This window comes from Hevea brasiliensis, chromosome 10, assembly GCF_030052815.1.
Source record: "Hevea brasiliensis isolate MT/VB/25A 57/8 chromosome 10, ASM3005281v1, whole genome shotgun sequence".
Classification (NCBI taxonomy): domain Eukaryota; kingdom Viridiplantae; phylum Streptophyta; class Magnoliopsida; order Malpighiales; family Euphorbiaceae; genus Hevea; species Hevea brasiliensis.
Window position 1 is genome coordinate 1644555 of NC_079502.1, and position 17940 is coordinate 1662494.

General features: G+C 35.9%; 2 protein-coding genes across 2 annotated transcripts; both read right to left on the minus strand.

The window, feature by feature from the left end:
- Positions 1–264: 264 nt before the first annotated feature.
- On the minus strand, positions 265–1742 carry LOC110639108 (CRIB domain-containing protein RIC4-like). The gene is made up of 3 exons (XM_058128856.1): positions 1193–1742; positions 928–1071; positions 265–617 (listed from the first exon to the last, which is right to left on the minus strand). The coding sequence occupies exons 1-3, from the start codon at positions 1332–1334 to the stop codon at positions 448–450; spliced, it is 456 nt and encodes a 151-aa protein (XP_057984839.1). The 5' UTR covers positions 1335–1742; the 3' UTR covers positions 265–447.
- A 9911-nt stretch (positions 1743–11653) lies between these two features.
- Positions 11654–13136, minus strand: LOC131169644 (CRIB domain-containing protein RIC4-like). Its single transcript, XM_058128857.1, has 3 exons — positions 12586–13136; positions 12323–12466; positions 11654–12013 (listed from the first exon to the last, which is right to left on the minus strand). Exons 1-3 carry the CDS (start codon positions 12725–12727, stop codon positions 11844–11846), a joined length of 456 nt encoding a protein of 151 aa, XP_057984840.1. The 5' UTR covers positions 12728–13136; the 3' UTR covers positions 11654–11843.
- Positions 13137–17940: the final 4804 nt, after the last annotated feature.

Below are 17940 nucleotides of genomic sequence, written 5' to 3' on the forward strand. Positions count from 1 at the left end.
ATTATTTAAAATTTATCTTCTTATTATTTAAATTAATTTTGAATTTTATATAAATTTAAAATTTAAAATTTTATTTATATTTAATTTGCATTTAATTAATTAAGTTTATGGTGCTTTTAAATTGCATTTGTATTATATTGTTTGTCTGTTGCAACTCTTTGTTTAATTTTTTTAATTTAAAGTATGAAAATAAAATGATTTTTTCATGCCACTAATATGACTTCACGTTATTCCTTTAGCAACAAAAAGCACAAGATTAAGATTGGGAAATATATTGAAATTTGATATAATTTTTTTTTTAAAGTTTAAATATAAAACCATCATGTATATGCATCATTATCATCGTCATCATCATAGGCATATCTCTTATCGACTAGTAATCATAAACAGAGGAAGGCCTAATTAACAAGAGTAGGTTAAGAATCAGGCTGTGAAACCATGGAAAGCTCAAATTGCCTTAGAGAAGCAGGAGGTTGAAGAGAGAGCTAACTCTGAAGAAATGAGATTGTCCCACCCCTGAAGTGGGTTATTATTTTCTGAGCCATCCCACCCTATATGTGTCACGTGCTTCACATCTGTTGGGACCCCTATTTCCATTTCCAGTTCTTCTTCATCCACTGCGAATTTTAGTTAACAAAAATCTTTTTAAGTTCTCATTATATAATGAATAATGCTATAATAACTACAGAAAATAAATGAATAAATATAAAAATAATAAAAATTTTGTAATTTCAAATAGAATTTATGAATTTTATAATAAAAATAAAAAAATAAATGAAAAATATAGAAATTATGCTAATTGATATTAATTAATTATTAATATAATTAATTTCAAGTGGAATTCAAACTTGAGGTTACATATTTTTGAAGACGACTTTATTACCATGGGGCAAAATTCTAAATTAATTAGGTAGAAAGGCTGATTACCAAATAATTGAGAGAAGGTCTTGAAACCCTTGACAAGCCTATGAAACCGATCTGATGTATTAGGCTTTGAAACAGCAAGAAATTTCAGTTCATTCTTCATACTCTCAGTGCTTGATAAGCTTTCCTCATCGTCTTCTTTTTTTCCTATATATTTCCAAAAAAAAAAAAAGAAAAATAAGCATACGAAAAGAATAAGATCAATGCCACAATTAATGATATTGATGGGTTGTTAGAGATAGAGAGAGAGAGACAGAGAGAGAGAGACTTATTAGAGGTGGGTTAGTGCGATGAGGAGCTGGTGGCTGCTTGGTTCTTCTGGGGTGGTGCACACCAATTGCCACACTTGATTCAGAGACGCAACCAATGGAGAAAGGAAGGAGAACAAGCTTTTCCATTCTATCTCGCATATTTGTTTATCAACAACCAAGCAAAAGGAAAGAAAATTATAGGGATTAAAGCAAATGCGAAGTGGACTGACATATAAGAAAAAAAAAATTATGGGGTGGTTGAGGAAAGACAACTACTAGACAAACCTTTGAACTAGGATTTGGGTTTGTTATATTTGTCCATTTGGGTGATGGTCAAGGTGCTGGTAGTGGTGTTGCTGGCTTGGCAACCAAGTTATTATAATTTCACATACAACAGGTCAAGCTACAAATCGAGTTTAGTTGGGTAGAGAGATGGAGATGGGTTTGTTTTGAACGTATAATGTTATTTTCAATAATTAAAAGGTTTAATTGTATTGGAGTTTAACCTAAATAACAGAGACCAAACATACACGTATGTGCTTCAGAGACATGAAATAATCCAATGTAGGTGGAAATGCTATCTTCAGTACCCTATTAATCGAGTATTTTTCAGAAAAAAAATTACTATCTTTTTGTTTAAGTTGTCTATCTATACTTGCTTCTTTTGTAGTATAAGCCATAACTTTTGATGTATTATCTCTCTAGTATTTATTTCTTTTCTTTTCTTTAATTTTGTTTCTTGGGATTACTTGGTTTGGACTCTATACCAAACTTGAAGCAGTGAGTGGAATACAAGCAATCTTTACTGTTAAATCTATTAGAGTTCAATTGGATGCGAAGGAGGAGGACCAAACTGCACTTTCTTGATCTTAAAGAAGAAAAACATGATTGATTCTCAGAATAGAATGACAAACAACAGAAAATTTGTTGGAAAAAATAATGTCCTTGTAATGGGGATCACTCCTATAATCATTAGGATAAAGATAAAAAGCTTCAGGAAATTAAGACCTAAACCAAAACCACAAGGAAATAAACTAAGTGGAGATCAAATGATTACAATACTCAATTGGTCCAAAATCCAATTTGCCTTGAATTACAGCTGATAGCTGCAAAAACTGGTGGTAACAGCCATTGCAGGATTTAGCAATAGCATATCATATTCTTAATCACCTTGTCTTTTGATATAAATGATGATCTGCATATACTCTTGCAGCTTATATATTGTAATTACTTCTCACTATATCTTAGACAGCAATTATTGCCCTAAAACAAAATCCCAGCTGAAGCAGAACCTGACTACTATATTAACCTGCAATGATCAGGTCTACTAAAGTAACAGTAATTTGTAGGTAAGTTTCTTGAGTCAGGGATCCAGAAAATTCTTGCATTTGTGGTAAAATTTTCAACTAATGACCTTAGTATCTGCCAATGCCTTTGCTAATTCTTGATCAGTGCAAATCAGACCTGCATTACATCTCCACAAATAACCCTTTTCTTCCCATATTCTTATTTTCTATTGATAAAAATGATGATCTACATCTACTTGTTTTTGGATATTTCATAATAAATAATAGAAGAACAGTATCTCTGTTTCTGTATATTGTATGCCTCTTTGTAATCAGATTATGGTTTCCACGCAGCGAACATAGTCTGCTATAATGTTGGATTTTCTTCTCTGACTGTTAGATATGAAGGTTCTAAAAGCATAAATGTGAAGTGAGATTTTAACAATCAATGTCTGATTAACAGATGCAAGAGGTCTTTGTTATGTTGTGTGTTATTGGCACTCTAATCTATTGCAATATGTATATAAATACTATGCCGCTAGTTAGTTGCTTTTGCTCTATGCAAGAAACTGTTTAGGATTAGGCACAAGAGTATTGTTTTTATGTTGTACATGCACGTTGACATTAATGATATGTATTAGTGCAACATTGTCCTAAATGAGTGAAGTATATATCCATTTCACTCATTTTGGTATTTGAGTTCTTCATTGTAACTATTTGGTTCTTTTACCTATTTTTGTTATGTATCAGATCATTCATTGCCATACCCATGCATGCAAAAAATCAGAAATGACAAAAGCAACAATATTTTTTCATTGCCATGTCTCAATTAGAAACATTTTCTCCTTTATTACTACACTATATGAGGCATACAAGGTCCTTAGAAAAGTGGGAAAGGATGGCTGTTTACTAAATGATTGTTGTTATAATGTGATTACTCAAGGTTTTCTGCAGCAAAAGGATTTTCCAGGGCCAATAAGACGTTAATGAAATGGTAGATATGGATTATGGAATGCTTTAGTGATGTGCTGATAGTATAGTTGTCGTCTGCTAACATATGTTTTGAAAAAGACACTTAGATTTGCCGAAGGTCACTGAGGTGGAATGTGTAGTGAAATTTTCGTATTTAATGTTGCTCTTAAGGATGGAAGGAAATGGAAGTAATTTGTATTCCACCTGTAAGCTATTCTTACTTTGATCAGATAGAATGATGTGGACATAATGCAACCTACTTCCTGCTTTTGCTTGATATGGATACCCATTAATAAGAAATCCTCCAATTCAAAACCCATATGATATAGTTGACTGTTGTAATTTTGTAAGAAAATTCAACAGGTAAGGTTAGTGATAGAAGGACCTGCCTGGCAGAACCACCTATAGGTGATGTTGGAATGATTCAAGAGGCTGATATGGAGGTATGCAGATCAGTAAAGTATCTGATTTCTGCATGAAGCATCTATAAGAATAGCAATTTGACTTTTTCTTTCCCCTACTTCTCTTTCCTTTCCACGCACATTTAGCAGCTAAGAATTCCGCTTCTGTTATTCACTCGGCCCAGTAGTGCCTGTCCGTATAAAGTGGTTAGTTTTTGCAGTGCCATTTTTCTTCTTATCTTCTTATGATTGAATTGAAAATGAAATCAAATACCTCAGTAAGATGTTATGCAATTTCAAGTACAAGGAATTATCCATTTCTAGTAGCATTTTTTTTTAGTTTTCTGATGTAAAAATAGAGATGTTGATTCTAACAAAATGTCCATAAATTAGTGCATTGTGAGACCATATTCGTTGCGTGATTGAAATGGCCGATGGCCTGCTGCTTGGCTTCTTGCTAATGGCCATCGTTAGCTTTTTGCTAAAAAAGGGATAATGGCAGTCACTTTAGTTGCAGTCCTGGTATTAAGCGAGTTGCGAAAGAAGGATTGCATTGCCACCTGATAGAACAATCTACCCCCTATTCACACAGAAGTGTGCAGATCCCTCAGTAGTTCCAATGTCAGGGTTGTCTTATGTTATGCTTGCAGATCCAAATATGCATCTCAGGTAAGGCCTCTATTTTGCGGTTCCAGTAAACCAGTTTATGCAAGCATCATTGTTGTTATCTTTAAATGTATAGCACCTATGCACAAATCAGACAATCAAACAATACAAGCAAATTGATGTCCAAAATTCGGCTATATCTTTTGTGACGTTGATGGTAATATAATCAAATTTCATTTTTGCAATTGTGTAGATTCATGGTTTGTTGCATCTTTAGGGATTAGATCATCAGATTAGTGAAGAGGCTGAAGCTAAAATGGAGGAACTGTAGAGAGCCTTGGTGCTGGAGAAATTGCAGAAGACTAATAGGAAAAGATACTTCTTTTGTCATCCAAAGCTGCACAAACTTTTTCCAGATGGACATGTTTGATTCTTTAATGTTTCTTGGGCACCAAAATTTGATTTAGGTGAGACGTTAGAGATCAAAACATATAATGTCTTCAATCTACTGAGACTATTTAGAATTAAAAGGATGCTATTATGTATGGATAAAATGCAATGATTCAATTCGATTGTTCATACTGTATAGTTCAATTCATGGTTCAGTTGACTGCATGATGCTTCTCATAATGCTCATCTGATGCTGTAGAAATTTGAGTATGAAAGAAATGATAGAGACAAGGAAGGAAATGAGGGATGAAAGAGAAGTTCCAGACTTGCTGAGAAAATGGCAACGTTTCTGCAAAGAGATTCAGCAGAAACAGAAGGGTCATGTAACTATTTGCTTTTCCAACTTGCCAATTGCAGTTGCATCAAACAATGAACATACAACTTCCAAGTTATACTCTAATTAATAACTCAGTATAACTGCCTGCCTGGCTTTGGTCCAGTGGCAAGAGCATAATGAACTTGGGGCCACGTCTTCGGTTTGATTCCCCCCTCCCCCTTAAGATATAATTTTACGCGTATAATAGATTCCAACAGCTCTATCATTTTCTTTTCAGACAGAGGCTCTCCATTAGAAGACCTGCTGCTGATGTTGTCCTACATTTTCAAACGAAGTGTCGTTTAATAAAATTGCTTTTTTCTTTTCGTTTTTGCCTTAAAACGATCTCTCTCTGTCTCTCCTCTCTGTGTAGAGGGTAAAATGTACCCGACACAACATCGATGCAAAACTCTATCTCCCTTCCTGGTGGCAACCCTGGAAGCTCCTCTGGGAAGACATCCATATATTCTCTGACAACAGGAACATTTTCCTTGCTGACACCTTCCACAGAGGTATCTCTCACCAATGCCAAATACCCTTGGCATCCACGCCTCAACATTTTCCTAGCACTAATTGCCGACACCAAGTTATATGGAGCCACGCTCCTGTCACCATCAAAGCTAAACTCTTCCACACCAGGTATGTGGAAGTACACCTTTTTGTTCCTGCAGTCTAAGGTGGCGTAATGAGTTGCCAACCAATCCATCCCCAAGATTACATCAAAATCCATTACTGGTAAAGGAACCAAGTCTGCTGGGAGGATCTTTCCATCCACTACTACTGGGCTACCCGGAAATACCATGTCTACTTCTATGTTGTCACTAAGTGGGGTAGCTACTGACAAAGGGCACTCTAAAGTTGTAGGGTTTCTACCCAATCTCATGGCAAACACAGGGGAGACAAATGAGTGCGTAGCACCCGGATCTATTAAAACACGAGCCTCATAATAAGAATGTAAGAATACCGCCACAATCGTGCATTTGAAGCCTGAGCATCTGGTGGGTCGAGGTGAAAACCCGAGCTTGACCCCTACCCTGAGTGGCGTAACCACGACATCGACTTCTACCTCTGACCGCCTCCAAATCCACGCCCTTGTCCTCGGCCTTGTAATCGATCGCCGCCATGTTGGAAGCACGGATACTATTGTCGAGGAACATTTGCAATGAACCATGTGACCCATCTGGCTCATCAAAACGCGATTCTAGCAAAGTGGCGGTTGGCCACACTGGCATACTCGACCCCATCAAACAAGGTACTGAATGTCCTCTTCACACCTTGTACACGGTGCCAAAGAGGATCTGAACGAGCGAATCGCCTTGCCTGAATTACCCTTCTTTGATCCGTACTCGGTGCGAACCCTCGGATTTGTGTCTAACACCACTCCTCTTATTTACGCTTCTTCCTTCGTAGTAGTTTGACCACCACTGCTCAGTAGTAGCCATGGGTGGGACACACGAGAACCCTCTGCTGTTCTTCTTTGCTCTTCCATTGTCATCCACAGCAGAATCGATCTCTATCTGTCTCGCTCGGCCAACCACCACATCAAAAGATCGGACATCATGGCCGTGTTCGCATACCTCTGTCAAGCCCCTTTAGGAATCTTTTCACCTTCATCTTTTCTCAGTAGCTGCGAGGGCATATCTGCTCAATTCCGTAAATTCAGAGCATATTCATCTCTGCACTGCCGTTTCGCCTTAAGGCCTCAAAGCCCATCGCTTTACGATCTCAAGCTTTACGCACGAACCGATTGATGAAAAGTTCCACAAACTGAGCCCATGTCAAACCCTCAAGCCGAGGAAACACGTAGACATTCATCCATTGTCTATGCATGGGCCCCATGACGTCCTGCATAAACTCTATCAATCTTCTATCACCAATCTGTAATTACATTTCGCCGCTGCAGGAATCCAAAACCGATATGCATCGTCGACACATCATAGGTACCTGCACCAACTTCAAGTTGATGATCCTGCTTGTAAGATTCCTCTTGGTGCGGTGGATCGCCATGCTGTGGAGGATGTACAATATACTGAGCCATCAAGTCGATGGTTCTCTGTGAACCAGAGTAGCTGCCATGGGGTCCATGGGACCACTGTGCCATAAGGACTGCTCAGATCAGGTTGGCCTCCTCTACTTGAGCGACTCTAGGCCTCCTACCCGCCTCCTGGCAAAGGCCATCCTCGCCGACACCTCGTCAGCACATCTGGTTCGTGCTGGCTCTCCTGCTTCTACGCATTTTCCTGAAATTCAGCAGCATTAGCCCACAACATTCAAAACTGCACATTATACAGCTCTATAGACTCATATTTATACATAACATATGGAGCAGAAACTAGAAGCAAAGATGACAATGCAAGACGAATGTGGACCCTATATTTCCGCATGTGACTCCTATTAGACTCTTCCCAACACTTTAGACAACATTCCCTAAGAATCTGGAGCCTAAGCTCTGATACCACATTTGTCACGACCCAACCTATGGCCGGACTCAAGACTAGGACTCAGCCACCTAAAGCCCCCGAGGCCCGTAGTAAGCCTTAACTGCTCATTTACTCCACTCGAGGCACATTGGGCCCAAATTAAAGAAACCAAACGGACAGAGTCCTGCCATAAAATGGACTTTCCAACGGGGAGTTTTTGACTCACCCGACCTGTAAACACAATAAATACTCAATTGGGGAGCTCAGCTCACCCTCCACATACTCATCAACATAAAATAAATGGGAGCTCAGCTCCCTCATCCAATCCATCAAACATACATAACATATTTAAGTTTACAGGTCCAACATGATAAAAGTATTACAGACCAAATTCAAATAAATACTGCTAACACATGCGGAAATTCTAGGAGTAATTAAAATTACACAAACATGGATAAACAACCTGCGAAGGATAAAAGCAGGTTAACCCAGAACAAAATATCCTCCTGTGGCCTGTAAAAATTTTTGAACAGGAGTGAGCGTTCGACTCAGAGAGTAAAATATCAATCTTAACTATAATCTCTATAACTATCTGAAACTAATGCAACCTGTAGAGTGAAATGCAACATTAACATCATATTCACATCATAGCATCAAAAAGGTAATTTGGAGCACTCACACACCCTGTAACATCATTCATAGTATATGGGAGCTGATCCCCTATACAGCTCTCTTAAATCCAATCTGGTGCCAGCGAAGAACTCAGCTCGGACTTCCACTTAAATACCAAATCGGGGTCCCAGCGAAGAACTCAAGCCGTGTACCCCAGCGACCGTCCCAATAAGAACTCAAGCCGTGTCTACCCGTCCTATCGATAGTCCTCACCACATCACACGCACGCCAACGCACGCACACTGCTCCAAATTACCACAACAACACTCATGGCACATTAACAGTTATCAATGCAACATAATTCGTGCCTAGAGTTTAACTACATAAATATATGCATATAAGTGATGCATGGGCATGCTGAACATATAATAATATCGAAATTACAGTTAAAATTAATATTTTACTCACAAACTTGACGACAAATTACCGTGGACGGCCAAGGAGGAAGAAGGTCATCGCTCACCCGACAATTATATTACAATTATTTAATACAATACTCAATACAAAAAAAAGATCAAGTACGCCCTAAGTCGCGTTTAAAATCCAGAGTCTCCCTATACCTAGGACCTACCCAACTCAAAAGGGCTAAAAACGCACTTCTATATTCACAATCCATATATCAGTTCAATCATATCACACACCTCTCCGGCCCATCAAATCAATCATCCATCACAATACGAAAAATTTCAATTTAGTCCTTATTATTGATCATTTTTGCAAAAACTGCCCAAACAAGCTCTAAAAATTATAAAACTTTGCCCCACGGTCCTTAGCAATATTACTAAGCTATTGCAAAAAGAATCGTAATTTTCTAAGCTACCACGAATATTTTATGGATTTTTAATCCTATTTAAGCACTAGAAAATTACCAAAAAGCAAGGTTCGGGTTTACCTTTGCCGATTCCGACTTCGAGAACGCGCCGACGCTCGACAATGGGGGCTAGCCAAAACCTCGGTCCAATTCGAGACTTTTCCGTGAACGTCCGTTCGCCCAAATTTGCGCATCGGTCAATCGCCGAATTTCCGCGAATCGAGGATACCTACACGGGCCCATAACACGGGGTTAGTACATAAATTTTTCAGAATTTTCTAAGCTCATTTAATGCTCAAATTACATCGCGGTTCCGTGGGACCCACCAAAAACGTTGTCGGAAAATTTTGAAATTAATATCCCGCTAAGCTCGTCGAGTGGAGCGTGCTGGTAGCCTCGGTTTTCGTGGATTCACGCTTTCGAGAAATCTAGCCCAAAAGTCGAAATGGGCGAAAATCTTCCCGAGCAAAAATCGGACAATCCGCTCGATGGATTTCGGCGTTCTTGGTGTCTATGGAAAGCTCTCGCCGAGTAGATGATTTTAGACACAAGACCCGTCCAATCGGTGGACGGACGGATTTGCGGAGAAAGGAGCTGACGCGCGGCAGGAGAGGAGGAGAGAGAAGAAAGAGGAAAGAGAGACGCGCGGAGAAGAAAAAGGAAAGGAGCCGGTTCGATTCGACCGTCCGATCCGGTCCGGTTCGATTCGGCCGTTCGATTCAAATACAAAATTTTGAATTTTTACTCGCCGGACCAAAACGAGGTCCAAATATTCCGAAAAAATTTCAGAAAATTCAGAAAAATACGTAGACTCAATATATATTTTTAGTTTTGCCACGTGGTCTTTAAATTAATTTTTAAAAATCATCAAAGTTTATATTTTCGGAAAATCGAACCCGATTTTTAAAATCCGAAAAATCTCAAAAAAATTCCTAAAATTTAAATAAAATTTAAATATCAAAAATACTCATAATTAATAAAATTTTGGGGTGTTACAAGAGTCATTTTAACAAATGATTTATTTTATTGGCAATGAATATTTTGGTTTTTGAAATTTTGATTGAATTTCAAGATTTCCAAATTCTTTGCTAAAATTTTGGTAAAGTATTGTATATTATGTTTTAAATCATGGTTGTGCATTACTGAGTTCACCACTCAACGATAGTTTTGTATCGTCATAGGTGAAAGTAAAGATAGAGCAACAAGTGAGATTTCCAGAGTGCGCCTTGAAGACTCATTGGGATTAACTTCGGGTATATTAGAGGTATACCCTTGTACATTAGATTTTGATGTATGCATGTAATTATATGTATGTAAATTAGTTGAGCAGTTGTACAATAACTTTTGTAATATTATTTTGGGTATGTAATTAAAATGCAAATTATTGTAATATTTAAATTTATTTTTGAGTTTTGTAATCAATGTAAATAATTAAATTTTTGTATTTTGTGAATGAGAAATTATTCTTTTTTTTGAAATGAGATGCTTCGAATTGCGGTTGATTTTGAGTTGAGCTTCTTGTATGAGATTGTGAGATGAAATGGATTTGTATTGGAGTTATGGTTGAGTAAAAATATTGGAAGTGTGTTTCTTTTCAGGTTTTGAAGAACTATTTTCTCAAAATACAGCTGGTACTCTACTAAAATTTTTGTAAAAATTACGGTAGTTTTAAATATCTAAAAATTTAATTTGTGACTTAATGTCAATTAAATTTTTAATATTTGTGAAAAAAATTTACCCACCAACTTAAAAATGTATAGAAATTGTTTTAAAATCCCTTGTAGTATATTTAATAGGTTGCCGGTAGGCGAAGTACGGTAATTCGTTAGATATACTACGGGATCATGTTATACCTTACGAAGGAGTATGGTGTGACATAAATAAATTTTATTTCTTTAACTATATTGATTATACTAATTGAATTTTCCCACTAGTGTGAATAATTATAAAATTATATTAATACATTATTTAATTAATATTTTAATAAAAATTAATTTTATCTTATATTTTAGAGAATGTATGTGATTAATGTTCAACATGTCGTAAGATTATATATAGATACTTTCATTAAAATAGAAATATAGTTCTTTTATTAGTTATTTTATTCTCTCTCCATTTACTTTGAAATATTTGCAAAACGCTTGCCTCTTAATTTTTTTTTATATATTTTAAGTTTATCTTTTATTATACATTTTTTTATTCTCATTAATAAACATGTTTAATCTATTTATTTATATATTTATATGAGGGAATCACTGGAATTTTCAAAAATATTCTTATTTTTTATATTATTTAAAATTTATCTTCTTATTATTTAAATTAATTTTGAATTTTATATAAATTTAAAATTTAAAATTTTATTTATATTTAATTTGCATTTAATTAATTAAGTTTATGGTGCTTTTAAATTGCATTTGTATTATATTGTTTGTCTGTTGCAACTCTTTGTTTAATTTTTTTAATTTAAAGTATGAAAATAAAATGATTTTTTCATGCCACTAATATGACTTCACGTTATTCCTTTAGCAACAAAAAGCACAAGATTAAGATTGGGAAATATATTGAAATTTGATATAATTTTTTTTTTAAAGTTTAAATATAAAACCATCATGTATATGCATCATTATCATCGTCATCATCATAGGCATATCTCTTATCGACTAGTAATCATAAACAGAGGAAGGCCTAATTAACAAGAGTAGGTTAAGAATCAGGCTGTGAAACCATGGAAAGCTCAAATTGCCTTAGAGAAGCAGGAGGTTGAAGAGAGAGCTAACTCTGAAGAAATGAGATTGTCCCACCCCTGAAGTGGGTTATTATTTTCTGAGCCATCCCACCCTATATGTGTCACGTGCTTCACATCTGTTGGGACCCCTATTTCCATTTCCAGTTCTTCTTCATCCACTGCGAATTTTAGTTAACAAAAATCTTTTTAAGTTCTCATTATATAATGAATAATGCTATAATAACTACAGAAAATAAATGAATAAATATAAAAATAATAAAAATTTTGTAATTTCAAATAGAATTTATGAATTTTATAATAAAAATAAAAAAATAAATGAAAAATATAGAAATTATGCTAATTGATATTAATTAATTATTAATATAATTAATTTCAAGTGGAATTCAAACTTGAGGTTACATATTTTGAAGACGACTTTATTACCATGGGGCAAAATTCTAAATTAATTAGGTAGAAAGGCTGATTACCAAATAATTGAGAGAAGGTCTTGAAACCCTTGACAAGCCTATGAAACCGATCTGATGTATTAGGCTTTGAAACAGCAAGAAATTTCAGTTCATTCTTCATACTCTCAGTGCTTGATAAGCTTTCCTCATCGTCTTCTTTTTTTCCTATATATTTCCAAAAAAAAAAAAAGAAAAATAAGCATACGAAAAGAATAAGATCAATGCCACAATTAATGATATTGATGGGTTGTTAGAGATAGAGAGAGAGAGACAGAGAGAGAGACTTATTAGAGGTGGGTTAGTGCGATGAGGAGCTGGTGGCTGCTTGGTTCTTCTGGGGTGGTGCACACCAATTGCCACACTTGATTCAGAGACGCAACCAATGGAGAAAGGAAGGAGAACAAGCTTTTCCATTCTATCTCGCATATTTGTTTATCAACAACCAAGCAAAAGGAAAGAAAATTATAGGGATTAAAGCAAATGCGAAGTGGACTGACATATAAGAAAAAAAAAATTATGGGGTGGTTGAGGAAAGACAACTACTAGACAAACCTTTGAACTAGGATTTGGGTTTGTTATATTTGTCCATTTGGGTGATGGTCAAGGTGCTGGTAGTGGTGTTGCTGGCTTGGCAACCAAGTTATTATAATTTCACATACAACAGGTCAAGCTACAAATCGAGTTTAGTTGGGTAGAGAGATGGAGATGGGTTTGTTTTGAACGTATAATGTTATTTTCAATAATTAAAAGGTTTAATTGTATTGGAGTTTAACCTAAATAACAGAGACCAAACATACACGTATGTGCTTCAGAGACATGAAATAATCCAATGTAGGTGGAAATGCTATCTTCAGTACCCTATTAATCGAGTATTTTTCAGAAAAAAAATTACTATCTTTTTGTTTAAGTTGTCTATCTATACTTGCTTCTTTTGTAGTATAAGCCATAACTTTTGATGTATTATCTCTCTAGTATTTATTTCTTTTCTTTTCTTTAATTTTGTTTCTTGGGATTACTTGGTTTGGACTCTATACCAAACTTGAAGCAGTGAGTGGAATACAAGCAATCTTTACTGTTAAATCTATTAGAGTTCAATTGGATGCGAAGGAGGAGGACCAAACTGCACTTTCTTGATCTTAAAGAAGAAAAACATGATTGATTCTCAGAATAGAATGACAAACAACAGAAAATTTGTTGGAAAAAATAATGTCCTTGTAATGGGGATCACTCCTATAATCATTAGGATAAAGAATAAAAGCTTCAGGAAATTAAGACCTAAACCAAAACCACAAGGAAATAAACTAAGTGGAGATCAAATGATTACAATACTCAATTGGTCCAAAATCCAATTTGCCTTGAATTACAGCTGATAGCTGCAAAAACTGGTGGTAACAGCCATTGCAGGATTTAGCAATAGCATATCATATTCTTAATCACCTTGTCTTTTGATATAAATGATGATCTGCATATACTCTTGCAGCTTATATATTGTAATTACTTCTCACTATATCTTAGACAGCAATTATTGCCCTAAAACAAAATCCCAGCTGAAGCAGAACCTGACTACTATATTAACCTGCAATGATCAGGTCTACTAAAGTAACAGTAATTTGTAGGTAAGTTTCTTGAGTCAGGGATCCAGAAAATTCTTGCATTTGTGGTAAAATTTTCAACTAATGACCTTAGTATCTGCCAATGCCTTTGCTAATTCTTGATCAGTGCAAATCAGACCTGCATTACATCTCCACAAATAACCCTTTTCTTCCCATATTCTTATTTTCTATTGATAAAAATGATGATCTACATCTACTTGTTTTTGGATATTTCATAATAAATAATAGAAGAACAGTATCTCTGTTTCTGTATATTGTATGCCTCTTTGTAATCAGATTATGGTTTCCACGCAGCGAACATAGTCTGCTATAATGTTGGATTTTCTTCTCTGACTGTTAGATATGAAGGTTCTAAAAGCATAAATGTGAAGTGAGATTTTAACAATCAATGTCTGATTAACAGATGCAAGAGGTCTTTGTTATGTTGTGTGTTATTGGCACTCTAATCTATTGCAATATGTATATAAATACTATGCCGCTAGTTAGTTGCTTTTGCTCTATGCAAGAAACTGTTTAGGATTAGGCACAAGAGTATTGTTTTTATGTTGTACATGCACGTTGACATTAATGATATGTATTAGTGCAACATTGTCCTAAATGAGTGAAGTATATATCCATTTCACTCATTTTGGTATTTGAGTTCTTCATTGTAACTATTTGGTTCTTTTACCTATTTTTGTTATGTATCAGATCATTCATTGCCATACCCATGCATGCAAAAAATCAGAAATGACAAAAGCAACAATATTTTTTTTCATTGCCATGTCTCAATTAGAAACATTTTCTCCTTTATTACTACACTATATGAGGCATACAAGGTCCTTAGAAAAGTGGGAAAGGATGGCTGTTTACTAAATGATTGTTGTTATAATGTGATTACTCAAGGTTTTCTGCAGCAAAAGGATTTTCCAGGGCCAATAAGACGTTAATGAAATGGTAGATATGGATTATGGAATGCTTTAGTGATGTGCTGATAGTATAGTTGTCGTCTGCTAACATATGTTTTTGAAAAAGACACTTAGATTTGCCGAAGGTCACTGAGGTGGAATGTGTAGTGAAATTTTCGTATTTAATGTTGCTCTTAAGGATGGAAGGAAATGGAAGTAATTTGTATTCCACCTGTAAGCTATTCTTACTTTGATCAGATAGAATGATGTGGACATAATGCAACCTACTTCCTGCTTTTGCTTGATATGGATACCCATTAATAAGAAATCCTCCAATTCAAAACCCATATGATATAGTTGACTGTTGTAATTTTGTAAGAAAATTCAACAGGTAAGGTTAGTGATAGAAGGACCTGCCTGGCAGAACCACCTATAGGTGATGTTGGAATGATTCAAGAGGCTGATATGGAGGTATGCAGATCAGTAAAGTATCTGATTTCTGCATGAAGCATCTATAAGAATAGCAATTTGACCTTTTCTTTCCCCTACTTCTCTTTCCTTTCCACGCACATTTAGCAGCTAAGAATTCCGCTTCTGTTATTCACTCGGCCCAGTAGTGCCTGTCCGTATAAAGTGGTTAGTTTTTGCAGTGCCATTTTTCTTCTTATCTTCTTATGATTGAATTGAAAATGAAATCAAATACCTCAGTAAGATGTTATGCAATTTCAAGTACAAGGAATTATCCATTTCTAGTAGCATTTTTTTTTAGTTTTCTGATGTAAAAATAGAGATGTTGATTCTAACAAAATGTCCATAAATTAGTGCATTGTGAGACCATATTCGTTGCGTGATTGAAATGGCCGATGGCCTGCTGCTTGGCTTCTTGCTAATGGCCATCGTTAGCTTTTTGCTAAAAAAGGGATAATGGCAGTCACTTTAGTTGCAGTCCTGGTATTAAGCGAGTTGCGAAAGAAGGATTGCATTGCCACCTGATAGAACAATCTACCCCCTATTCACACAGAAGTGTGCAGATCCCTCAGTAGTTCCAATGTCAGGGTTGTCTTATGTTATGCTTGCAGATCCAAATATGCATCTCAGGTAAGGCCTCTATTTTGCGGTTCCAGTAAACCAGTTTATGCAAGCATCATTGTTGTTATCTTTAAATGTATAGCACCTATGCACAAATCAGACAATCAAACAATACAAGCAAATTGATGTCCAAAATTCGGCTATATCTTTTGTGACGTTGATGGTAATATAATCAAATTTCATTTTTGCAATTGTGTAGATTCATGGTTTGTTGCATCTTTAGGGATTAGATCATCAGATTAGTGAAGAGGCTGAAGCTAAAATGGAGGAACTGTAGAGAGCCTTGGTGCTGGAGAAATTGCAGAAGACTAATAGGAAAAGATACTTCTTTTGTCATCCAAAGCTGCACAAACTTTTTCCAGATGGACATGTTTGATTCTTTAATGTTTCTTGGGCACCAAAATTTGATTTAGGTGAGACGTTAGAGATCAAAACATATAATGTCTTCAATCTACTGAGACTATTTAGAATTAAAAGGATGCTATTATGTATGGATAAAATGCAATGATTCAATTCGATTGTTCATACTGTATAGTTCAATTCATGGTTCAGTTGACTGCATGATGCTTCTCATAATGCTCATCTGATGCTGTAGAAATTTGAGTATGAAAGAAATGATAGAGACAAGGAAGGAAATGAGGGATGAAAGAGAAGTTCCAGACTTGCTGAGAAAATGGCAACGTTTCTGCAAAGAGATTCAGCAGAAACAGAAGGGTCATGTAACTATTTGCTTTTCCAACTTGCCAATTGCAGTTGCATCAAACAATGAACATACAACTTCCAAGTTATACTCTAATTAATAACTCAGTATAACTGCCTGCCTGGCTTTGGTCCAGTGGCAAGAGCATAATGAACTTGGGGCCACGTCTTCGGTTTGATTCCCCCCTCCCCCTTAAGATATAATTTTACGCGTATAATAGATTCCAACAGCTCTATCATTTTCTTTTCAGACAGAGGCTCTCCATTAGAAGACCTGCTGCTGATGTTGTCCTACATTTTCAAACGAAGTGTCGTTTAATAAAATTGCTTTTTTCTTTTCGTGGCTTTTTGCCTTAAAACGATCTCTCTCTGTCTCTCCCTCTCTGTGTAGAGGGTAAAATCAATGGAGCAGTAGACTTTTTCAATGTTATGGTTGCAGCAGGTCATCAACCTAATGTTCGTACTTACAATGTGATAGTAAACGCTCTGTGTTAATGTGGGAAAATAAATGTGGCTGTTGGGTTGTTGAAGAAAATTGTTGAGAGAGGTTGTGAGCCAAATGTGGTGACATACAATGCAATCATCGATGCCCTTCACAAGGATAACCTAGTTGCAGAGGCTGTAAACCTCTTATCTCAGATGAGGGATAAAGGCATTTCACCTGATGTTATCACTTACACTTGCTTAATTCATGGTCTTTTTAATCTAGGCAAATATAATCAAGCTTTGGCCTTGTTTAATGAAATGGCGGGACAGAGCATATCACCGGATGTTTATACCTTCGGTGTATTGATTGACGCTCATTTTAAGGAAGGAATGGTTTCAAAGGTTCAAGATATCCTCAATATGATGGTTCAAAGGGGCATAAAACCTAATGTGGTCACTCACAATTCATTGATGGACGGATATTGTTTGCATAACCAGATGAATGAGGCTAGAAAAGTATTTAATTTGATGCTAAGCAACAACATAGCTGATGTCGTTAGTTATAACATCTTAATTAATGGATACTCCAAGAGTAAAATGATAGATGAAGCAATAGAACTTTTTGATGAAATGCCTAGAAAAGATTTAGCTCCTAACTCTGTTACTTATAATACTCTTAGAAAGGGCTTGTGGGAATCAGGGAGGCCTCAGATTGCACTAGAGTTTTTCAAGAACATGTGCTCTCATGGTCAGCAGCCAAATAGAATAACTTTATCAATTTTGCTCAGTGGCTTGTGCAAACAGGGAGATCTTGAAGAGGCACTCACACTGTCTGAAGCGATGGAAAGGAGTCGGTAGAAGCCTGATTGTGTGATCTATACCATTTTGATTGATGGTATGTGCAAAGCTGGGAAACTTAATGATG

Coding starts and splice junctions, on each gene's coding strand:
- LOC110639108 (XM_058128856.1), bottom strand. CDS start 1,334: ATGCGAGATAGAATGGAAAAGCTTGTTCTCCTTCCTTTCTCCATTGGT. Junction 1,072..1,192: donor CACTAACCCACCTCTAATAA/GTCTCTCTCTCT, acceptor GGAAATATATAG/GAAAAAAAGAAGACGATGAG. Junction 618..927: donor GACCTTCTCTCAATTATTTG/GTAATCAGCCTT, acceptor TAAAATTCGCAG/TGGATGAAGAAGAACTGGAA.
- LOC131169644 (XM_058128857.1), bottom strand. CDS start 12,727: ATGCGAGATAGAATGGAAAAGCTTGTTCTCCTTCCTTTCTCCATTGGT. Junction 12,467..12,585: donor CACTAACCCACCTCTAATAA/GTCTCTCTCTCT, acceptor GGAAATATATAG/GAAAAAAAGAAGACGATGAG. Junction 12,014..12,322: donor GACCTTCTCTCAATTATTTG/GTAATCAGCCTT, acceptor TAAAATTCGCAG/TGGATGAAGAAGAACTGGAA.